This window comes from Canis aureus, chromosome 32 (assembly GCF_053574225.1).
Source record: "Canis aureus isolate CA01 chromosome 32, VMU_Caureus_v.1.0, whole genome shotgun sequence".
In the NCBI taxonomy this organism is placed as follows: Eukaryota; Metazoa; Chordata; class Mammalia; order Carnivora; family Canidae; genus Canis; species Canis aureus.
The window spans coordinates 34,209,322-34,234,270 of record NC_135642.1 but is presented as its reverse complement, the minus strand read 5'-3'; the positions used below and the strand labels follow the sequence as shown (position 1 = coordinate 34,234,270).

Genomic DNA, 24,949 nt, shown 5'->3' with positions numbered 1-24,949 from the left:
CTGTCCCCAATCCTTACCCTTCTTGAAGGTTCTTGCCAGAAGAGCCTAGTATAGTGGTTTGGGCTTCCTGATTGAGTCATTTTGGAGTTCTGACCTGAGAGTGGAACGTAAGATCACACTGTCCAGTGGGGGGCAGGGGGGCGCCGGCAGCAGCTCCACAGTGGTCCGTCACCCCAGCCTAAGAACCTGAAGCTGGAGAGATGACCAGACGCTCTCCTTCAGCCTTCTGGGAGGCCAGTGGCACTCCTTGGGAGTTCTGCTCCACCATCTAAAAATTCCAGCCACTGTCCAGTGGGGACTCTGGGACCAGAGCCTTTCTTTCTGTGGAGAGTGGTCTGAGCATCCAAGGGGGAAGGTTAGCCACTGGGACATGTGAAACCATTCCTTTTCAGAGGTCTTCCTTGAACCGAAAGTGAGCTTCTTGAGCGTGGAGACCTGTGTTACTCATTCCCATTTCCAGCATGGAGTATGGTACTAGGCACAACATAGATGCTCTTCAACATGAGATTGAATTTGGGTTTTGGGATTAGCCTTTAAAGAAGAGTTCCAACTATTATCCCCATTTTACAGGTAAAGACATTGAGGCAGAGAGGGCTCAGTGAATTGCCTTGGAGAACCTCAGGCACATAGGAAGATGGGTACCACTCCAGCAGCTTTCCCCTAAGGCAGCCTATGCTCTAGAGGGCCTGGAATCAGAGATCTGTGTGGCACTGGGCTCTCTGAGCCTCAGTTTCCCTATCTGGAAGATGGGGCCAATAGCCTGTGCTCTGTCTGAGTAAGGGTTGTGGCCAGGAAAGCTGGTAGGAGCTGAGGGAGTGCTTATGGAAAGGCTGTGCCTGTGCTGAATGCTCCGGGAAGACGTAGGGGTCCCCAGAAGAGCATCCTCTCACAGAGGAGCTGGGGGCTCCTTGCCTGGCTTGCCCAGGGCAGAATGACAGCTTCTCACCTCTTTTTCCCTCATCCTGCTCTGGAAAGAACATGGGCACCGTTTCTGATGCATCATCCTACACACACTCTGATCAGAGCACCTTTAGCACCTTTAGAAAATTATTGTTGCATAAACAAGGGGAAAATAGTTTGAGAAAGAGGAATCTTCTCTCAGCATAAAAGTCCTCAGAATAAGGGCAGTTGGGTGGCTCAGTGGTTGAGCATCTACCTTTGGCTCAGGTTGTGATCCCAGGGTCCTGAGATCAAGTCCCGCATCAGGCTCCCCACAGGAAGCCTGCTTCTTCCTCCTCAGCCTATGTCTCTGCCTCTGTGTGTATCTCTCTTTCATGAATAAATAAAATCTTAAAAAAAAAAGTCCTCAGAATATTAGGGAGAACTAGGAGTTATGAAACCCATGTGGTTAAGTACCCCAGAATGCCCTAGAGAGCAGGACTTGGGGATGAGAAGATAGGACATGACTGTGACTTGGAAAGGACCCCCCACCTCCAGTCACCTCACTTGCCAAGGGAGAAGAAGCAGGATAAAATGATCTCCAAGGCTTCTCCCAGCTTGCCCAGGCATGTGCCACATCTGGACTGGGAGCTTCTGCTCTTCCCCTGTACTCTGCCCAGACAGAGCTCGAGGATCAGCTGGTCCTCTCGGGAGGAGCCCAGCCTAGAAGACCCAAGGCCAGATTCCTTCCACTGATGGGGTGCTGTGTGGCAGTGGGCAAGTTCCCTCCTCTGGGCTTCATCTCCCTACAATGCAGAGAACAGTAACCTTGAAAGGCTGTTTGCTGTGAGGAACCACAGGAGGCCAATGTTGGACTAATATTTTTCCTTGGACTGGGAAGGACACAATGCCTGTTTGGGGGTAGGGGTGGGGGGTATGGAGCAACTAAGAGGGGTGCACTAGACAACGTTGGCAGGAAAGTAAAAATCTGAACAAGATGTAGGCATCTAGGGGCAGCTCTTCTTGCACCAAATATAGTTAAACATTTGGGGCATATTTTCCATTAGATTTTTTTTTTTTTGTCTTTGAATAAGAGCAGTTATTTATCCAAGTCCCCAAACAGGCTGGGGATGGGAGCTGTCTGTGATTCCTGCTGGCTGCTAGTGGACCTGGCATGTGTCCAGGCCTGGCTTGACTGCCAGTGGCTCTCAGAGAGAAGTGGTTGTGAATTCAGCCAGGGTTGGGGAGTGGAGGAAGACAGAGAGGGCCCTAGTTCTGCCCAAACAGGTCTTCTTAGGGGTTACTTGGGGGCACAGAGGCACCCAGGGAAAGATGATGGCCAAGTATATTCATACACATGGGCCAGTGGCATAGGGGAAGGTTGGAGGTAGGGAGAATGATTACCAATATGACAATGAGGTCCTCTTTGCATGCCTGGCCTCATGCTGCTTTCTCAGGTTTGAAGTCATGAGAACAACAAAAAAAGGTAAAAACCCAGGAAATCCAAATAAGGTCAGTAGTTTAATTCATAGTGTGGTACTAAAGTCAATTTTCTGCTTTTGATCACTGTACTATGGTTATGTAAGGTGTTAACATTGTGGGGAGCAGAGGGAAGGGCACACAGGAACTCTCTGTACTATTTTGCAATTTCTACATGAGTCTAAAATTATTTCAAAAGAAAAAGAAAAAAACCACCTAGGAATGTGAACCTGCCCTGTAAGCTTTGGAGCACCACAATCCCCACTGTCCTTTACCACGCACTTAGGGTGGGCCAGGCCCCATGCCTGGAGGCTCATCCAGTCCTCACACAGCCCTGTGAGGGTGCGGGGACAAGCATTTAGCACAGTGCCTGGTACAGGGTAAAATCTAGAAAACTTTTAGCTAATGTTATCACGTTATCCCCACTTTACTTTTTTAAAAAAGATTTTATTTGAAAGAGAGCAAGCAGGGGGAGGAGCAGAGGGGGAGGGAGAAGCAAACTCCAAGCTGAGAGTGGAGCCCGACATGGGACTCGATCCCAGGACCCCAAGATCATGACCTGAGCCGAAATCATGAGTCAGAGGTTCGACCAACTGAGCCACACAGGCACCCATGTTGTCCCCATTGTAAAGTTAGGAAACAACCTCAAAAGAGCTGCAGCGACTTGGCCAAGTCACAGAGCTAACAGGTAGCTGAAGTTGGGTGTGATTCCACATGTCCAACCTAAAATATTCAACTACCCTAGACTCCTTTGCTATTATTTTGATAAGGATTATTTCTAAACCTTCTTGGGAGTTCTGAATAGAGTCACACACACGTACACACACACCATGCCATATGCTGTGCGTTTTTCTTTTCCCATCCTTTCTCCTACTGGGAGCGGGAGTTTTATCCTTGGGGGCTTTCCCGTGGGCCAGGTACTATGGTCAGAGGGAAGAAGGTGGAGAAGTTTGGGAGGGATGCGCTGGCATTGCAAATGCAGAGGCCTCTGCTGCTAACCAAGCCTGTGGGCCACACACTCTATCCTGTAGACTTGGTGGGTGGACCCAGAATACAGTCCCATCCCCTGTGGCATGTTCTGTGAATGACGTCTTATGCTCTGAGCCCTGACAGAGCAGCATCTCCTTGGTGGGAGGTTCTGTCCGTGTTCTCCATTTGGGTGAGAGCTAAGGCCTTTCCAGTTGTCCCAACTCAGCCAGCCCCAGAATAGATACCCCCAGGGTCTAGCACAGGGAGGCTGGGACTCAGACCCAGCCTAGCACTGAGTGGCCTGCCTGGCCTCTGACCTGGCTGCCCATCTGTTGCAGAGGACACCTACAGCTCCGAGGAGACAGTGGACCACCAGCCTGTCCACCTGAGGGTCATGGATACTGCAGACCCGGTAACATTACCCCATTACCCTTGGAGAGCTGAGAGTCAGTGCAGCCTCCCGAGAAGTCCTGATCCCAGGCTGGAGGCCTCAGATGGGAATTTGTAAACTTTTTAAGCTCTAGTTTATGATGTGCCCCTGAATGAGGCGCTGACCTCTCCGGGCCTGAACCTTTACTCTTGCCAAGTGAGAAGGGATGGGATGGGGCCTGGGAGACCTGATGGTTGCTGGTGTCAGCTCTGAGATCATGTCAGCTCTGGGGCTTGATGCTCATGCACATGTGGAGACAGGGCACACACGTTTATGAGGAGGCCCCTCCTCAGCCCAGCTCTCCCCAGTATACACATTCCCCTGATGTTCTCACCACCCCCTACGAGGACTGGATACCAATTATTCTCAGAAGCCAAAGGGCACCATCAACCTGACCCCACACCAGCAGTGCCCAGCGACAGCCAGGTCTCTGTAGCAGCCATACCAGAGTCTTGGCTCTGTGCCCCAGAGGCCAAGGTCTCCAAGCCTCTGGCTGGGTGCTGGGAGTGAGGCTCCTGAGACAATGTCTCCTTTCACACCAAGCCAAATCCACACTCAAGTGTCCCTTTGCAAAGGGCTTTGCTAGGGAACAATATACAAAGACCCAGGGAGTGGGGTGGTGGGATGGAGCAGCTCAGAGGACGACCTTTCCCTGCACCAAGGCTTCTCTCCTTTGCCCCAGGACACCCCCAGGAACTGTGAGCGCTACCTGAACTGGGCCCACGCCTTCCTGGTGGTGTACAGCATGGACAGCCGCCAGAGTTTCGAGGACAGCAGCAGCTACCTGGAGCTGCTTGCTTTGCATGCCAAGGAGACACAGCGCAGCTCCCCTGCCCTGCTGCTGGGCAACAAGCTGGACATGGCCCAGTACAGGTGAGTGCAGTTTGTCCTCATCCCTGGAGCTCAATTTCCTCATTTGGAAAGGCTGCGTGTCATCATCAGGGATTATTGGTCTGATAAGGAAAGTAATCCCCTCAAATTTAGGTTAAAGGGTACAGGGTGCTCGAAATTTAGGTTAAAGGGTACAGGGTGCTCGTGCTTCCAGACAGGCAAGGGCAGAAAGGGAAGAGCTTCTGGCCCACACAGGGATTGGAGCCTAAAAGTCAGAAGAGAAACCACTCCTTCCATCCTCATGGGGCTTTGTGGTCTCTCTTGGCCTCACCCTTCCTTGCGTTGATAGGACCTTCCATCCTCACTCCTCATAGCTGGCTGGTTATTATTTGGTGCCCAATTTCGGTTCTGAGAAGGAAGGCTGTGATTGGCAACTTGAGCAGGTGTCTGTTCAGGACCAACCAGCTTTCGCCTCACCCAAGCATGGCCTTTCGCTCATTCCCAGTTGGCTGTGCTGAGGGCAGCTTCTCTTAGAAAGGATTGGACTTGAATCAGAGGTCACAGACTAGGCCAGAGGACAGATTATCAGCAGACACTGCAGCATTTTGCTTGGCGAGCACAGTGTTTTAAAAGACCCAGAATTGGAATGCTTTGAGGAGGGGCATGCTCTCTCCAGCTGACCACAGGCCTTACCACTCCTGCTGGCTTTCCTCCACTCTGCATACATTTGAATTGCTTGCTTGGCCCCTGAAAGCACGATGCTTCCACTTGATGAGTAATCCCACTGCCCTTCTCCAGCACTGGCATTTATCCTGTGTGGCCAGGCCACCTTCAAAATACAGCACCTTCCACCCATCTTCCACCTATCCCTCCCTGTTCATGGCAGTCACTCCTGCTTCCCCAGGCCCCAATGGCCCATTGACTAGTATCAGCCAGGAGGGGACCTTTGGTGCAGAACAAATCAGATGGGCAGTGGGAAAGGGAGGAGCATCTCATGAAGAGGGGACACTGTAGGAGCCTTCAAAGGCCACCAAGCCCTCAGACGAAGACAAATTCCATCTCAGAGAATAAGGGAATGAAGGAATTTGTATCATATTGAAACCAAAAGATGGTTTTTGTTTTTGTTGTTTTTTTAAAAAAAGATTTTATTTATTCACAAGAGACACAGAGAGGCAGAGACATAGGCAGAGGGAGAGGCAGGCTCCCTGTGGGGAGCCCGATGTGGGACTTGATCCCAGGACTCCAGGGTCACAACCCAAGCCAAAGGCAGAAGCTTAACCATTGAGCCACCCAGGTGCCCCCAGAAGGTGGGTTTAGAGGAATCAGAGCCCACAATGCCTGGAAAAGGGGTCAGAAGACTGGATTGTGGTAAATCTATCCTCAGTGTGAGGGGAAAAAACCAGACCATTCTTTTGATCCCAATCTTTGCCAAAAAGATTGTGTAAAAATGGTTTGGGAACAAGTAACAAAGATTATGGGGCTCAGACGGAGCAGCTTCAATTCCCTAAGGAAAGTCATGGCATTTACGTTCATTTCCTTCTCTGATCCAGCCTGGTAGTGGGTCAGGATTTGATGGGCAGTCAGTCTTGTAGCTGAGCATCAGCGTGTCGTCTCCCATGACAGTCTTGGAACTAAACGGGAGAAGGTGGGTTAGAACAGTGGTTCCTGAACCATTGATAAAATTGTCACCAGGCTGCAACAAAATAAGAGAGGGTAATGCTACACGCCTGTGTCACCCATCTACATACATGTCTGCATGCATGGGGTGCTGGTTTCTGAAAATTCAACATTCAAGCCCCCAAATGAGAAGTCTTTAAACTCAAGTTCATCATAAAAGCAAATAATACCAAGTATTCCTTCAAAGAGGGTTCCTCAGGAAGCAGTGAGCTTATAGACAGGACACCAGCCCTGGGTGGGGAGTCTAGATGCTTTGCCCTTGGACTTTTTTGTCACAATCACTCTGTCTAATATTCTGCCTGGGCAGCTAGCCCACTCACAGTCCCCCCTGCTCTCGCCAAATTAACCTCTTCCCACCAACACCAACTGTCTCATGGGTTATGCCACTGAATGGCGGGTGGGGCAATCGGCAGGGTCCACCCCTTCCTTCTTCTGGACATCTGACCTACCCAAGAGCCAGTCTTTTTTCCTTTCACCTTGATGTTCAGGTCAGAAGCTGCTAGGATCCCTCCAGTTAAATATTTGATCCCACTGCCATGAAAGAGGATGTAGGATGAAGCTGACAATGGGTGCTGTCCCCTCTCCCCTTTTCACCCTTACTGTCCCTTGCCCCTCCCCTGGACAAACTGGCAAAACTCTGCCTGAGCCCTGAGACCTCTGCCAACCACAGGCATCCTGAGGCCTCTGTGGCCTCACACCCTTCAGTCCAGGCCTTTTTCTAGAGCTGATCCAACAGGCCAGGGCTGAGGGTGGCTCACTTCCTGACCAAGAATCCATGTTGGCCTAACCTAGAGAGAGGCAGGGCTGGAGATGATCACCTTCTTCTGGCCACAAGCAGGGTCTAGCCAGTAAGTTTCTCCCTTGCCCACGCTTTGTTCCTGAATTCTGGCTTTGGAGACATCAGCCACTGTTTATTGAGTACTGGCCCTGCGCCGGGTACTATACTAGGCACACAGTACAAATGGTCTTTCTTGATTCTTTTTAACAACCCTGAGAGGCAGATGTTCATCCCATTGTACTGATGAGATGACTCCAGGTCACAAAGCCAGTGAGTGGGGAGATGAGCGTAGGCCCTGGCCCACCCAACTTGGACGCAGGCTCCTGACCCTGCCTCTCCCTGCTTTCCCACCAGGCAGGTCACCAAGGCCGAGGGCGCGGCCTTGGCGGGCAAGTTCGGGTGCCTGTTTTTCGAGGTCTCCGCCTGCCTGGACTTTGAGCACGTGCAGCATGTCTTCCACGAGGCGGTGCGGGAGGCACGGCGGGAGCTGGAGAAGAGTTCTCTGCCCCGGCCCCTCTTCATCTGCGAGGAGAGGGCCCTGCCCCACCAGGCTCCACTCACCGCCCGGCATGGTCTGGCCAGCTGTACCTTCAACACACTTTCCACCGTCAGTCTGAAGGAAATGCCTGCCGTGGCCCAGGCCAAGCTGGTCACGGTGAAGTCATCCCGGGCCCAGAGCAAGCGCAAGGCACCCACCCTGACTCTGTTGAAGGGCTTCAAGATCTTCTGAGGGCCCCCCCTAAGTCTGAGGATCCCAGACTCAGCAGCTGGGTGGGGCTGCAGGACAGGGGCTGGCCTCTCCCAGTGGCCTTCCCTCAAACAGAACGATAGCCCTTGCCCTCTGGTGAGCAGCTGACCCCTTTCTGGCACCAAACCCAGTTCACAGTGTGAGCCAGAAGGACAGGCAGGAATGCTGCTCTTGCTCACTCCAGGCCTTGGTTTCCATGGTAACCACCGCATTCCCTGACCCTGAAGGGAAATAGCTACTGAGACAACCCAGAGACCTTGGGTCAGCCTGAAGTGGAAGGAAATTGTGGTGTCCGTCGTGGTGCCATCACCCCTCCCTGCTCTAGCGACAGCCAGGCCAGATGTGGCCTCTAGTGGACAGCTCTGCATGGTCCAGCTCTAGGAAGGGTAGGCGGCGAGCGGTCCGCAGGAGGCGCACCCTGAGGTCCTAGTACCACCTGGTGGACAAGAAGGGCAGAGCGGCTACGGGTCATGTGGGGGCTTGAGCCTGGCCCTCCTGTTGTCCTCTGACTTCCCAGAAGCCCCAGGCAATAAATCCCACAGTTTACCCAAATCAAATCTGGCTTAAATAATCCTATGGGACAGGCTGTGAGAAGTAAAATTCCCAGAAGGGCCATTTCATGTGCTTTGGCTTTCAATGAGGATTGGGGGCTCTGGGTCGTCCAGAGTAGGGAGCCTCCAGTGTTTTGTTTCACCAGGAGACAGGGCCCCCTTATTTTCCCATCTTAAATTACAGATGCTCTACAGAGCCTCAGATCCAGCCTCCTGAAGTTTAATGATCAAAACTGCAGAACAAAATCATTCTCTCTAGTGGCCATCACCCAGGACTCCAGGGAACCTGCAACTGGCAGTATCAAGCACCCAGTGGGCAGTTAGCCTGCTCCAGGCTCGTAGGTAGAAACACAGTATGCCAGCTGGGAGCCTGGTCTAGCAGGACCCAGTACCTTCAACAATGGCTCTGAGTGTTCTAAGTCCACTTTTGAAAGATAGAACCTAAGGCATTTTGAGTTCATAAAGCAATTTTTTACATAAATTATTTGGGGCCGCCCCCACCAATGGGATTCCATTGTTAGCACAGGGAGTTTCATAGTCTTCTAATGCTGTTTACCTCGGGGGCCCCTGGCCCAAAGGAAGTCTCTTAGGATCGTCAGCAGATAAGCAGGTAAAGGAGAGGGCTCAGGTAGGAGGAAGGGGTGGAAGGGGATTCTGAGCCCAGAACCCTGCTCTTGGCAATCCCAGGACGTGGAGTTAAGAACAACAGCTCTACCCCAGCCTTCAGCCACATTCTGTAGATGGAGAAGCTGAGGTCAGAGTGAGGCTGTGAACCCCTCAAGACCGCATGAGGAGTCCTAGCCGGGCTTCCTGATCCACAGGCCGGTTCTGGATTTTGTGCTTTTGCTCCAAGCCGCTTGTGTCAGACCACTGCCATTTGAACAAATTATGCAATTCCAAATGCCTGCTTCCAGAAGCATTTTAATAAAAAGTGGTTCCCCCCCCCCAACAGATTATTAGTTTGATTGCAGTTCATTTATCTTATCTGACAGCATGGGGCAGTGCTCTGAACTCTTACTAGGTCTCTGATTCTTGTAGCTCTGGGAAAACCAGTGACACATCTTTCTCTTTTAATTTAATCTCCACCTGGACTAAATTTTCCTTTTCTGAGAGCAAAGTCTGTCTTAGGATGTTCAGGTTATTGTCATCTCTGGTTTCAGCCTCAGCCAAGTCTTGGTCTTCTGGAGTTTGTTTTTCTGGTTTGTTTCTCCCCCGGATCTTTTGATTTCTGAAAAAGAGAAAACACGGTTGAAGCTGGGTTCCCTGAGCTGGAGTAATGAGTGGTTGGGGCAATACTGGGTCTCCCAAGTGGATTAGTGGATTGGAGGGGAAAATCCAGGAGGCAGTTTTGGGAACTGTTAGGGGAGAAAGCGGAGATAGTTTGGTGTGCTTTCGGCAGAGAAACAGCTTATACTCACCCAGGCATCATCTCATCAAATCCTCATAGCCACCATGAGCTCAACTATTATCACCATATGCTCCCCTTACAGGTAAAATGGGGTTCAAAGAAGCACATATCTTGGACATGCATTTAAGTCTCCTGACATTTTCTCTATCCCAGGCCTGTCCTCCTGCTTAGTGCAGGTTCTTGTTACCCCCTCCCCACCTTCATCCACCTCATCCCCAGACAGAGGACTTCAGGAAGTTCCTAACTAGTCTTCCTGCTTCTAGGTACTTGCTTTTCCAAACCAGCCCCCATACCCACACCAGTCTTTTTTTTTTTTTTTTTTTAAGATTTTATTTATTTATTCATGAGAGACACAGAGAGAGAGGCAGAGACACAGGCAGAGGGAGAAGCAGGCTCCATGCAGGGAGCCTGATGTGGGACTTGATTCCAGGACTCCAGGATCACACCCTGGGCCGAAGGCAGGTGCTAAACCACTGAGCCGCCCACGGATCCCCACCGGTCATGTTTTTAAAACTCTGGTGCACACATATCACACCTCAGCTCAAGCACTTTTAGTAGCTCCCCACTGCCCATGTCCTTAACCTGGCATTCAAGACCTAGCCTTCCTTCCAGTAACTCCCCCAAATGTCCTCCCTTCGAAGGTGGTTTTATGCAAGGTACTCCTAGGCTTCGTGGCCATAGTGGAGGGACCCAGCTGTGGGACCAGGAGACTGCCCAGAGACTCTGCTGGGGCCGTAGAGGGAGCTGCTCAGTGTCTGCTGCTCCCATGGACAGCCACTTAGTCCCTGAGTTAACCTTCTAAGGGCCATGCTTCCTGACAGGGTCAGAAAGGCAAGGTCACCTTTTTAGAAGCTACACCCCTGTGGCTCCTTTTATGTCCTACATACAGACTAACTTTGCTAAAACAAATCTTCATGTCCCTGTGCAAAGCCATTCTCTGGCTCCCCAATGCCCATGAGCTAGAACCTGAATTCCTTGGGATGGAATTCTGGGTCCTGCCTGCCTCTTGTCCTTCCTCCGCCCCCACTCCATGTCACACTCCACAGCCATATGGCCCGGCCCTCATTTTCCAGCATCTCAAGCTTGGTGGCTGTTGTCCCTCAGTCTAGAAGCCTTCCCTGGTCCACTCTCCCTCTCCCTCTTGCCCTGAAGGCCCCAGATCCCACCACTGTGCTCCCACACACTCTGTCCCACACAGAGTATCTGTCACTCTGAACTATACTTGTCTCCCCACCAAACTGTAAATTCTATAAGGCTGCATTTTGCTGTCCCAAAAGATGGCTAGCCAGCACCTCTAGGTGACCGCTCCCTAGATTTGCCTTGGGAGGGCAGATCCCCCACCCCCCAGGGATCACCCCCAAACCAAACCAGCTCACCTGTTTGCCCGAATGCTCCTTCCCAGGAGGATGAAGCTGATCATGCCCACTACGCCCACCAGGGCAAGCATGGAGTAATTCCAAGGAGATGCTGGGGAAGGACACAAGGAACAGAGACTTGAGGAAAGGCTGGGTCCCCCTCAGGCCCATGCACAGTTGGGGCTTGGGCTCAGACTCAGCTCATGGCATCAGCTCTTGGCCCCTGCTGTGGGCCAAGTGTGGTAGAGACTAATGAAGATGAGCCCCTGCCCTGCAGGAGCTCTGGTGTTGGGGAGAGGGTAGGGAGGGACAATTTCTGCTCTGCAGAAGCCCTTGTCTAATGAGGGACAGCACTACAGTTGGATAATAGTGTGGCCATGGGGAGAGAGGGGGAGGAAGGGGTGGCAGTGAAACCGTGTCCAACAACTGCCAACGGAGAGTACATCAAGTGACTATTTTGAATTTAGGTAATAAGCTCTGTCCACCCTGAACCAAAATGAGGCAGGATCCAGCTCCAGAGCTATTGCATTTCCTGTTCCCCCTGCCAGGAATGCTCTTCCCCCACATAATCTGTGGCTCATCATTTTACCTCCTGCAGACCCTTACTCAAATGTCAGCTTCCTAGTGAGGCCTTCCTTGACCATAGTATCTTCCCTTCCACTCCCTTACTATGCTTAATTTTCCTCCTTACAGCTCATCACCAATGTGCTATGCATTTTAGTTGCTTGTCTTGTTTATTTTCTCTTGTGTTAGAATGTGTGCTCCATGAGGGCAGACACTTCTGTGCTTCATTCACTACCGTAACCCCAATGCTGAGAACAGTGCCTGGTGCACAGAAGGAACTTATTAAATATTTGTGAATGATCCAGTAAATGAGAATACGAATGACCATGCCCCGAGAAGTGGAGGGTACAGTTAGGCCAGACCCTTCTGGGAATGAAGATCCCTCAGCCTCAGTACCTGCCTTGGGGGAAATGTGCAGCCTGCCATAAAGGAGACCCAGATTCCACTCCTTGTGTCGAGGAACAGACCCCACCACCCCCACCACCAGCCCTCCACAACTTACCATCTTCTACCCGAAAAACCCAAAGCATTTCTTCCAGCAGTTCCTGAGGCACCACGGTACCAGCTGGGGCTTGGGTGACTCCGTCACTGTGGTCCATGCCCCTGCTCCTAGTTGGGTTATGTTTTGGAAAAGGAAATCCTTAGGTCTCTTGGCTCTCCAGCTGCCTTCCTGGCCCTTGAGCAAGAAGCCCTGAAGACACCTGGAAACAAAGCAGAGAGCATGACGGGATAGCCCACTCCAGTTTGACCCTCTTACTGCCCAAATCCTTCTCTCCTCCAGTGCACAACTGGGTGTCAGGCCAGGTGGAGTCTGGAGAGGCAGATACCAGAGAAATAGGAGTCACTCAAATCTTTAGTAAGACTCATTACACATGGAGAGGGACATTGACCTGGAGGGAGAACTCTGGGACCCTTGCAGGGGACATCTGTTCTTGCCTGCCCAGCATCCCCATCAAGCTTCTGCAGCCCAATGTGCTCTGTCACCCTGGTTCCTTAGCGAATTGTCCCACTTTCCTCCATTGATTTTCATATGATAGTGAATCATAGGCCCCCGTGTCCCCACCTAGGCCGGCCCATCAGTGTCTCTCCTGGAGACTGGCATACCTGTGAGCTGGAGCTGACAATAGAAAAATGCCAGAGAGAGGTAGCTGCCAGCACCTGCTACAAAGTGAGGCGCAGCGGAAGAGCCTGAACTCCTGCTCCCTGGATAAATCCTTCCTTAATTTGAGCCTGTTTTCTTTCCTCCAGAACAAAGCAGGTTCAGCTAACTGTATTTACCAAAGCTCCATCCATCCCCAAACTGTCACAAATCTCGACGTATTCTTGTACTGCCTGTACTATTACTATCTAATACAAAAATGTTCACAGTCCACGTTCAAAGGAAAAGAAATAGGTACAATTAACTTTGACAACATATTTTCTTTAACCCCATGTATACCAGATATTATCATTTTAATGTAATGAATATAAAAATGGTTGAGATATTTTACCTTTTTGGTACTGTTTGAAATTGGTGTGTAAATTTTACACTTACTGCATATCTCAATTCTGACTAGGCACATTTCAAGTGCTCAGTGGCCTCATGAGGCTACTTTATGACACAGCCAGGTCTGTTCCCAGGCCGAGACCAGGCCATGGCGCTGATTCTCCCAACTGCTCTGGGCTCCCAGCTTGATGACAGCAAGCCATCGGAAGTGAACTTTGGGCTATGAGAAGCTGGTCCCTTATCTGGCTCTGCCTCTGGTTAATTGGTCTAGGCAAATCTTTGGGTCCTCTGAAGAACAAAAAAGGAAATAATAAAAAAAAATAGAGGCAGAAATCAAGGGGAGAAATGGACATGATGAACAAAACCAAAAGCTGGTTTAAAAAATATATTAGTAAATAAATCTCTGGCAAGATTGACCCAGAAAAAGAAGATGCAAATAAAATATAGGACCAAAAAAAAAAAAAAAAAAAGACCAGAGATTTCGAAATATAAAAATGTATTTTGAACTATATGCTAAGAGACTTGACAAACTAGATGAAATGGATGAATTTCTAGAAAAACAGAAAATATCAAAATTATTCAAGGAAGATACTTGAAAACTTCTAAATAATAAAGAAATTGAGGGGCATCTGGGTGGCTCAGTCTCATAAATATCTGCCTTCAGCTCAGGTCATGATCTTGGGGTCCTACATAGGACTCTCTGCTCAGCGAGGAGCCTGCCTCTCCCCCTTCCTCTGCCACTCCCCCTACTTGTGCTCTCTCTCCTTATGTCAGGTAAATAAATAGAATCTTTAGGAAAAAAATCTTATTAAGAAAAAAGAAATTAAAATGATAAGCCAAGTCCTCCTCTCCAAAAAATAAAACCTAGGCCTACATGGCTTTAATCATGAGTTTTAATAAACTTTTAATAAGCAATTGATTCTTATTTTACAGAAGTCCCTCAAAATAGACAGCACTAACTGGATTGCTCTTCTAACACTGGTTTCAAAACTAGATGAGGGCCATGCAAGAAGAGAAGATAATAGGCCCATTCACTTATGAAAGTAGACACAAAAATCCTAAATAAAGTAGTTACTCAAATTCAACAATGTATTTAAAAAAGCATTACCAAGGAACTTAAACACGAGGAATGGAAGGACAGTTTGACATCAGAAACTATATCAGTATAACTTACTACATTAATAGGCTAAGGGGGAAAAAACCATATGATTGATATGTATGATAAAAACTCATAGGGCAGCCCCGGGTGGCTCAGCGGTTTAGCGCTGCCTTCAGCCGAGGGCCTGATCCTGGAGACCCGGGCTCCCTGCATGGGGCCTGCTTCTCCCTCTGCCTGTGTCTCTGTCTCTCTCTCTCTGTGTGTGTGTGTGTCTCTCATGAATAAATAAATAAAATCTTAAAAAACTCATAGCAAACTTGAAGTAGAAGGAAAACCTCTTCAGTTTGGTCTAGGCAACATAAAAATCCTACAGAAAACCTTATAGTTAATGGAGAAGCTTTAAATGCGTTCCCTTTAAGATAAATGGCAAGGCAACAATTTGCTGGCTGTACTTGACCATTATAATAAGTCCTAGAGGTCCCAGTAAGGAAAGAAGAAGAAGTAAGTGTAAATTAGCAAATGGGATTATATAAAACTCAAAAGCTTCCATACAATGAAAGAAAAAATCAACAAAATAAAAAAGCCTATAGAATGGTGAAAATTTTTGCAAACCGTATAAGGGGTTAACATCCAAAATATATAAAGAACTCATACAACATAATAAAAACAACAAAACAATCTGATTTAAAAATTGGCAGGACAAAATAGACATTTTTCCAAAGAGGACATCAAAATGGCCAACAGGCACATGAAAGGATGCTCAATATCACGCATCAGAAGGGAAATGTGAATCGGAAGCACAGTGAGATACCACCTTATACCCATTGGAATGGCTGTCATCAAGAAGACAAGAGACAACAGGTGCTGGGAGGATGTGGCGAAAAGGAAACTGGCATATACTGTTGGTGGAAATGTATAATGGTTCAAACAGTATGGGAAACAACATGGAGTTTCCTCAAAAAATTAAATCTAGATCTATCATATGATCCAGCAATTTGACCACTGGGTAAATATATGCAAAGGAAAATAAAACATATTTTGAAGAAGTATATGCACTCCCATGTTTTTCCAGCGTTGTTCACAATAGGCAGGATATGAGGGCAGCCTGGGTGCCCACTGACAGACCAATGGATGAAAAAGATGTGTTGTACGTACACAGTGGAATATTATTCAGCCATGAGAAAGGAGGATATCCTGGCATTTATGACCAGATGGATGGACCTGGAGTACATTATACTAAATAAGATAAATCAGACAAAGAAAGACAATTGTATGATTCCGCTTTTATGTGGGATCTTAAAAAAAAAGTCAGATTTGTAAGAACAATGGAGTGAATGGTGGTTGTCAGGAAATGGGAGTTGGGAAGATAAGCTTTATATTGTTTAAAGGTACAAATTTGCAACTAATAGCAAATAAGCCATAGTCATCTAATGCATAATATAATGAAAATAGACAATATCATACTGTAATTATGTAATGTGATAACCATAGCTACAAGACAATCATATTCCAATATAGAAATGTATCAAAGTAACATATTGTACACCTTAAATTTACACAATATTTTATGTAATATATATTCAATTAAATGAAGTGTGAGATTTGATAAGAAAGAGTTGAGACTTGTAACTCTCAGATGACAAGATCATCTACCTAGAAAGATATACAATTAGAACTAACAGAAGCATTTACTGCTTCTACATTTATACATTTGTTGCTGTATACAAGGTCAATAGCATTTCTCACATTAGTAGTGAAACTGGAAAATTAAATAAAAATAGGATATCATTCAAGATCGCATCAAAGCCATAAATCATCTAGATAAACTTATCCAAGCATACGAAAGACCTCTACAGAGAAAAAAAAATAGGTGGTCTGAATAAATGGAAAGACATCTATGTTTTTGGATAGGATATATACTATGAACATGTCAATTATCTCCAAATTAATAATCCCATACAGTCACAATCAAAATTCTATTAGATTTTTTGAGGACCTTGATGAGCTTATTCTAATGTTTACATAGAAAAAGTAAACACACAAAAGTAGCTAGTAAATCTTAAAAAAAAAAAAAAAAAAAAAAGACTAAGAGGAGGAACTGGTCCCAGTAGAGGTTGAGAGACAGTGATTAAAAAGGTGGTTTTGACACAAGACCAAATCACTATACCAAGGAATCAGAACAGAGATTTCATAGAGACCCATGTTCACATGGAAACTGGATACACAATAAAGGTAGCTCTAATAACCAGTAGGGAAAGGAGGAATTGTTTAGCAGACTGTGTCAGGGAAACTAGCTCACTGTATGAAGAAAAGGAAGACTGGATGATGCACATCTAACAAATAGCAAACCAAAACAGACTCCAAAATTAAAGACCTAAATATAAGAGGAAAACATAAAGTTAATAGAAGTGGAGTAGGACTTCTTAAACAAAACCATAAAAACTCAAATCATTCAATTAAAAAACTGACGAATTTGATTATATAAAAAAGATTATCCATTCAATGAAGAATACCATCAATCAAGTAACAAACACATTTCTGGTTGGGATAAGATACTTACAATGCTCAAAATCAAGAAAAGACTGATATCTAGAGTATTCAAAGAATTCTTGCAAATTAACAAGAAAAAAAAGACAGGAACCCTAAAAAAAAGGTAAAGGATGTAAACAAGCGATTCACGAAATAGGAAACCCTTCATAGGCTAGTAAGCATATGAAGAAAGGATCAATTTCTTTGGAAATCAAAAGAATGAAAATTAAAACAAAAATGAAATAATAGGGATCCCTGGGTGGCGCAGCGGTTTGGCGCCTGCCTTTGGCCTAGGGCGCGATCCTGGAGACCCGGGATCGAATCCCACATCGGGCTCCCGGTGCATGGAGCCTGCTTCTCCCTCTGCCTGTGTCTCTGCCTCTCTCTCTCTCACTGTGTGCCTATCATAAATAAAAAAAAAAATAAAAAAAAAAAGCTTTAAAAAAAAAATGAAATAATACTTGGCATCTATTAGATGGACTTGGTTTGAAAGGTAGCTAAGCTAAGGCTGGGACTTGCTGGGGCTCTGGGGCTATAGCCCCAGGCATTAACAGAGGGAGTGTAGACAGGCAGCCATCCTAAGAGCAAATCAGCCAAAGTAAGTATACACCCCCCACGACACAGCAATCCTGCTCCTGAGTGTGTGTGTATATATATATATATCCCCCCAAAAATTATCCTCGATCATAAGGGAGCATGCCATAGCATTTATGAAAATTCAAAATATGCACGTAATACATATTTTACAAAAACATATTTTAAAGAAAGATACACATTACGCACATTAGGATACTTATCTCTGGGGGAAGAGGAAAAAGGGAGCAGGAATGAAAATGAGAGTAACTTAAGAAATGAAACAGGAGAGGGGTTTTGAACAGACCAATCATGAAAACATGGTGGCACTACTAACAATGACAAACGCAGAGAGAACAGGAGGGTCCCCAAGGCAATCGCAAGTGCCCCTACTCTGACATTGTCTTCTGTAGTAGCCTCTGGATGCTCAGCCAGGAACATCCCAAAACAGCTGGATGGCAAACAGCCAAACAGAAAAGCAAAGTACTAATAAAAGGATTGACATCAGAGTTTTTTTCCAACTCTAAATACTCTGAGAAAACTGAAGAAGCGTCAGACTTTGAGGGAAAATATTTTGACACAAATATAACACTGAGCTAAGTTTTTTGTATATGAATGATCATTTGTGTGTCAAGATAGAGATGGAAGTTCAGGGAAAAAGAAAGATCTTTTTTATGCTTTCTGGGACTTGGATGCATACTACCTACTTACTCATTACTTACTGAATATATGTCGACTAATGGAAGGACAAAGTTACAGGAATGGCTAATCTACGTGATTTGCTATTCCAGCTCCAACTGTCTGTCCAGAGCACTTGCTAAAAGGGGTTGTGATTTTCTGTTCAGTCTCAGACGCAGGAGTGTCTGCATTAATTAGTAACATTGGCCATAGACTTATGTCACATATGCAGACCCCCCCAGATCCATAGAGAAAAGAGTGTGAAGGTCAAGATCCTCAACACTCACTCCCCCCCGGGGAAGTAGGATGGGGTCTAAACATGTGAGATGTTCACTTTGAACATTTCTGTATTACATACGTTTCTCATGAGTATACATTATCTTCATGAAAACAATACATGTAATTATATTTTAATGTATGTATATTTTAAATATATATTTGATGTATTTGTGTGTATTTTTAATGCTCATATATATTATATTTACCTTTTGAGACAACAGTTCCAATAGGGGTTGTTTAATGAATAGAACTAATAAGATGTCAATTCTTCCCAGCTTGATCTATAGATCCAGGGTAATACCAATCAAAAATCCCAGCAAGTTATTTTATGGATATGGACAAACTGGCTCTAGAGTTTATACAGATGGACAGGGGCAAAAGACCCAGAATAGTCAACAATATTGAAGAAGAGGAGCAAAGTCAGAGGACCGATGCTACCCAACTACAAGACCTACTCTAAAGCTACAGTGAGGGGATCCCTGGGTGGCTCAGAGGTTTGGCGCCTGCCTTTGGCCCAGGGCGTGATCCTGGAGTCTCTGGATCGAGTCCCGTGTCGGGCTCCTGGCATGGAGCCTGCTTCTCCTTCTACCTGTATCTCTGCCCCCCTCTCTCTCTCTCTTTGTCTATCATGAATAAATAAATAAAATCTTAAAAAAAAAATAAAGCTACAGTGAGCAGGACAGAGTGGTATTGGAACTAATCAGAAAAGTGTACAAATTTGCATGTGGCTGATGTCCACAGCAGAAGGTGTGTTTTATTTTATTTTATTTTTTTAATTTTTTATTTATTTATGGTAGTCGCACAGAGAGAGAGAGAGGCAGAGACACAGGCAGAGGGAGAAGCAGGCTCCATGCACAGGGAGCCCAATGTGGGACTCGATCCCGGGTCTCCAGGATCACACCCTGGGCCAAAGGCAGGTGCCAAACCGCTGCGCCACCCAGGGATCCCCAGAAGGTGTGTTTTAAATTGTATAATATTGTTATAATCAACATACACCAACAAACAAAAAGACAAAATGATAGCATGACTTGAACTGAGCGTCAGCCCTCCCTGGTTGTGTTAGATGCCACAGGAACAAAGGACACATTTCCTTCAGAGCACCTAATCAGTTTCCTTCTACAGTGAGCATCATATTAATATACCTGCTATTGAAAAATTATTAACCAAACTTCACGATTCATTTGGCTTTGATTTTTCCATTATTGTCCTTTTCCTATTCCAGGGTCCCATCCAGGATATCACATTGCATTTAGCTGTCATGTCTCCTTAGGCTGCTTTGGGAGAGTCCTGCGTTTTATACAGGGCTTCACCATCCATCTGCCGCTAGGCTGGCATTCCTGCCAAAGATCCTGAGCCGCCCATCCCCATAGGAGGTTGAAGACACTCACCCTGGATCCCGCTTCTGGGTCCTGCCTTGATCTGCTGTTAGGAGCAGCACTAGTTTCTGGGTCCTTCTCTCACAGGAGTGCCAAGGGGTCTCTGTACCTGAGCACCCCACACAGCTGTCCCCTGTGGGGCCGTGCTCCAGAGCCTGTGTCAGTGGAGCCCATCTGGTAGCTCTGGCACACGCCCTTGGCACACGCCCAGGCCTGGAACCTCCTCCGTCACTCCAGGGTGAATGACCTCTTGAGTGAGTGGCCTCAGATGACAAACTGGCTCCATGTGACTTTCAGGATCTGAAAGAACCAGGAGCTCCATGCTTTCCTTATATGTTGGCCTCAAGTAAAGAAAAAACATCTAGATCCTCTCACCAGCCTAGAGAGTGGGCTGGGGAGGACCCCCGGTCTAGGAGGTCCATTGTTGTGGGGGAATATGTGGTCTGTCCACCCCAGGCCTCTGTTTCCTGCTATGATCAATATTTAACCATGGCACAAGGAGCCAAGCCTGGCCTTTTATAGCCTGTGCTTTCTCACAGTGAAGTTCATGGCCTTGTGTAAATTCTCTACAAGGAGCTGTAAAATAAGACCTTTTGAGGGCCAAGGGTGGGGGAAGGCAAAGCAAGGGAGGCTGTGAGTGACCCGGAGAGGAGGAGTTCCACAGGCTAGGTTGAATAGGATCATGTGGGGGAAGGACTTGGTGGAGAAGCAGAGCAAGGCCAGATCTGTTCAATTCTTTCATTTTTTAAATAAGATTTTATTTATTTATGAGAGACATACAGAGAGAGGCAGAGACACAGGCAGAGGGAGAAGCAGGCTCCCTGCGAGGAGCCTGATGCGGGACCCGATCCCAGGACCCCAGGATCACGCCCTGAGCCAAAGGCAAATGCTCAACCACTGAGCCACCCAGGTGCCCAGATCCGTGCAATTCTGATTGTCGGTGGGCTCTTCTGGACTTTTCCACCCACTGGCTCCTTGCATCTCCAGCAACCTTTGGAGTTGGGTCAGCAAGGAGTTCCCATTTCGCAAATGAGCAAACAGGTCAAGTGAAGCCAAGTAAGAGGTCCAAGTTCCTTTACGAGTTAATACTGATTAACAGTGTGGATGGCAGCATGGTGCAGAGGAAAGGAGACCCCACAGTGAACCTCAGTCTGAGGTTCTCCAGCCCAACGTCATTTTGTAACTCATTCATTCACTCAATAAATAGTACCCAAGCACCTATTGTATGGATGCCTGGCAAACATGCAGGCAAGGATACTGCTCTCTTGGAGCTCACACTCTAGGAGGGGGATACAAGCAACAAAAGAGTCAGCAAAAACATAAGATAATTGCAGCTAGTGACAATTCTTGTGAATAATTTAAACAAAATGATATACAGAGAGATGGGGCAGGGGAAATGTGACTACTGTATTACTATACCAAAACCCAAAAGATCTGGGATAGGGGGTGCAAAGGCACCGAAGATTTAATGATCTTAATGAGTTTGAGAAAAAAGAGGGAGGGAGCAAAGGAGCTAGTGATTAAGGAAAGTGCCAGGAGATAAAGTTGGAGGAAAGACAGAAGCAGATTATGCAAGGCCTTATAAAACAGGATGAGTTAGGATGTAATGAGAAATCACTAAGCAGGAAGTGATGTGGTCTGACTGATATTTATCTAAGATCACTTGGCCTGCTGGGGTGAAGAACGGATTGTAAAAGAGCAAGAAAGGAGCTGGGAGACTTGCATTCATCCAGCCAAGAGACAGTGGTAGTTTGGGTCAGGATTGTGGGGATGAGGGATGCCTGGGTGGCTCAGTGGTTGAGCGTCTGCCTTTGGCTCAGGGTGTGATCCCAGATTCCTAGGATCGAGTCCCACATTGGGCTCCTTGCACAGAGTCTGCTTCTCCTCCCTCTGCCTGTGTCTTTGCCTCTCTTTCTGTGTCTCTCATGAATAAATAAATAAAATCTTAAAAAAGGATTGTGGGGATGATAAGAAGTGGTCTGATCCAGGGTGCATTTTGGGGAGAAAGGCAGCTGAGAGTTTTCATGAGAGAGGAGCTCAACACTAATTCTCTTAAACATCAAAGGAATTCAAAAGGAATTTATTGGCTCCTATAACTGGGAAGAGCAGGGTGGAGCTGACCTTTGGGATAGCTGGAACCAAGAGCCTGAAGATCCTTAGCTCTTTCTCCTGCTCTCTCCTTGCTTCTTTCTGGATATCAGGATCATTCCCGAAGTCTAGCCATCTCCAGGAACCTGGACCAGGCTGCAGGAAATCCAGGCTCACATCTTTATAGCTGAAAGGAAAGGGGTCCCTTTCCTCAGTTTGGCAATTCCTGAGAAAGGACTCCATTTGTCCTGGCCTGGATCATGTACCCATGTTTTGGGATCAGTTATCATGACCAGAAAGTGAGGTACCATGGATGGCTCAAATCTCATGCCCATGGGAGAACCACAACTGTGAGCTGGATAGCCACTTCAGTGTGGGTGCCTGAAGTGACTCCTTGACCCCAATCCTCCCAGATCTTCTCTGTCCGCCTTTGAGGAATGTCATGAGGCCCTCAGAGGGCCCTGTGTCCCCTTTCAGAGGAGCCTGCCTCAGCCCAAGTAATGAGAGAAGTAGTATGATACTTCTGAATCATTTTTCTTTTTTTGCAAATTTTGTAAACTTTTTTTTTTACTGAAGTAGAACATACATATAGAAAAAAAAAGAACATGCATATAGAAAAGTACATGAATATTAAGCTATGGCTTAGAGAATTTTCACATGAATACACCCATGTGTGAAACCCTCACCATCCAGATCAAGAAATAGAACATTGCCAGAACTCAGAGGTAGACTTATGTCCATCTCTGGGCACTATCCCCCCAACAAAGGCAACCACTATCCTGACTTTTTTTTTTTTTTTAAGATTTTATTTATTTATCCATAAGGGACACACACATACACACACACACACACACACACACACACACAGGCAGAGACACAGGCAGAGGGAGAAGCAGGCTCCATGCAGGGAGCCCAACATGGGACTCGATCCCGGGTCTCCAGGATTACACCCTGGGCTGAAGGCATCGCTAAAGCACTGAGCCACCCAGGCTGCCTGTGGTTCTTGTTTTTAGAAGACAAAGTTCAACCCATCTACTTCTTTCACCCCTGGTTATTGTTTTTAGAAGAAAAATTTCAACCCATCCACTTCTTTCCTCCGTCTGGAACACAAATCCAATGGTGAAAAGGACATCTGAGGCTAGAAGTCATTACATTACAACCCATGAGCCAAATCTGACCTGCAGCCTATTTTGTAAGTCAAGTTTTCTTGGAACATGGCCATGCTATTTGCTTGTGTAATGTCTATGGCTGCTTTCATACTACATTAGCAGAATCAAGCTGTTGGGACAATGATGGTATGGCCTACAAAGCCTAAATGTTTACCATTTGGCCCTTTTCAGAGAGAGCTCGTGACCCAGACAAGATAAAAGAATCTGGGTCCCTGAATGACCTTATGGAGGAGAGCAGCCTACCTGCCCTTGACTACCTGTCTACCTCTGGAGGGCTATATGTGAGAGAAGTAAACTTTGATATGATTGGGATCTCTTTGTTACAAAAATTTAGCCAGTACTGTAACTGATACATACATTAGTTGTGCCCCAAAACTGTTAAGTAGGGGAATACCGTAGCATCAGAAGAACTAAGTTCTAGTCCTGTTCATCCTCGCTGCAATCAGCCATGTGCCCTTAAGCCAGTCACCTGCACCTCTTTTTCTTATCTAATTATACATAAGCTTCAAAGAGAAGTAAAAAGGAAAGGTATTTTAGAAACTATTATCAGAAGGGGCCAATCATGTGTTGACAAAACCCAGGTCTTTTAAACTCAGGAGATTTTCCCCTGGGTCCAACTAGTTAGTTTTTCTGTTTAAAAAAAAAGAAAAGGTTAAAAACCCAACATGAAGGAGATCTCTTTTCCTAAGAACAATGGGTGGTGAAGTTAGGGAAATACCCCCTGGGCTGTCCAGGGTCTTGACTCCTCAGCTCAGGGCACTTTAATCTCAGCCCAGGAGTAAGGTGCTGGGTGGAGGTCTGGCCAGAACTCCAGGGTCTAAAGAGAAGCATCTTTCTGCTTCTCAGCCGCCTGCCTCTGCAATGCCTGCTGGGCTGACAGCCAGCAGAGGCTTCAAGGTGGTAGAGCCTGCTGCATGTGTACGTCCAGCTCAGGCTGTTCTGCTCCTTAGGGTGGGCCATCCATCATCAGCTGATGCCAGGAGGGGCGGACAAGCCCTTGGCTAGCCATCTGTTCTCACCTTCATTTTCACAAACATCACTTACAGTCAGAAGCCAACCTAATGATTCCGTTTCAAAAATAATTCTGGCAATTTCCTGATAGTAGCACATTCTCTTCTCAGTAGAGAAAAACTTCCTAAACACCGAAAAGAAATCTAAAGATGATGATGTAAGGAAATGACAGCACAGGGGAGCAGAGACAGACGGACAAAGATATTTACTGCAACACTGTTTAAGATGATTTAGAAAAATCTAACTGGCCAAGAACCGGGTAGGGGTCAAATTATGGTACCAATGGAACCAGGTATTTTTTTTTCCTACGGGCCAATTTTTATATTAAACCCAGAGGAGAGGATTCCCGGGTGGCTCAGCAGTTTAGCACCTGCCTTTGGCCCAGGACATGATCCTGGAGTCCCGGGATCGAGTCCCACATCCGGCTCCCTGCATGGAGCCTGCTTCTCCCTCTGTCTCTCTCTGTCTCTCATGAATAAATAAATAAAATCTTAAAAAAAAAAAAAAACCCCAGAGGAAAGAAATGTAGAGTAGAATTAGTGTGGGCATTTTTGGAAAAGGTAGGGCAATTAAGTCCAAAATTAATGATGCTTAAGCACTGACTTGATGCCTCCATCTGTAAGAGAGTGGTTGAAAAGAGAGACAGGTATCCGAAGGGAAGCAATCTTTATCCTGAACTAAAATGATCTCAGGGAGCAAATCCTTTTTCAACAGACCTATATATCTTGCCAGAAGCATTTTAGGAACTTTGCAAAGTATTGGAAGTTGGAGGAAGAGACTGGTGTGTAGCAATGGAACGAAGTATGTACTTTCTCCAAGCAAGGACACTGGGCAGTCACCACTTTCAACTTAGCTACAGCATTTGATACTTTCTATATCGTTGACCCTCTTTATAATCCTCATTTCTATGTCTTTGACCCTTTGCACCTGGTTACAGTATAACCGATTATCTTCTGACTAAATCAAAGTCCAAGAGTAAAATCAAATCAGAG

At 46.6% G+C, this 24,949-nt stretch overlaps 2 protein-coding genes across 5 annotated transcripts in view; one reads left to right on the top strand and one right to left on the bottom strand.

The window, feature by feature from the left end:
* Window positions 1-9,291, top strand: part of RASL12 (RAS like family 12) — a 14,443-nt gene extending 5,152 nt beyond the window's left edge. The window contains exons 3-5 of the mRNA XM_077881489.1: window positions 3,666-3,739; window positions 4,440-4,630; window positions 7,398-9,291. Of these exons, the coding sequence (XP_077737615.1) occupies window positions 3,666-3,739; window positions 4,440-4,630; window positions 7,398-7,773 (641 nt within the window). The 3' untranslated portion in view covers window positions 7,774-9,291. The remainder of the gene's footprint in view (window positions 1-3,665; window positions 3,740-4,439; window positions 4,631-7,397) is intronic.
* SLC51B (SLC51 subunit beta) overlaps window positions 9,244-24,949 on the bottom strand; it is a 23,475-nt gene continuing 7,769 nt past the window's right edge. For 2 of the 4 annotated variants that reach the window (XM_077881491.1, XM_077881493.1), the window contains exons 2-4: window positions 12,172-12,370; window positions 11,127-11,217; window positions 9,244-9,570 (exon numbers count right to left, since the gene is read on the bottom strand). In XM_077881491.1, coding sequence (XP_077737617.1) covers window positions 9,360-9,570; window positions 11,127-11,217; window positions 12,172-12,268 — 399 coding nt within the window. In that variant the 5' untranslated portion in view covers window positions 12,269-12,370 and the 3' untranslated portion in view covers window positions 9,244-9,359. Of the gene's footprint in view, window positions 9,571-11,126; window positions 11,218-12,171; window positions 12,371-19,701; window positions 20,140-21,810; window positions 21,965-24,949 lie in introns of those variants that run through there. The other 2 variants (XM_077881492.1, XM_077881490.1) reach the window with 2 other exon arrangements.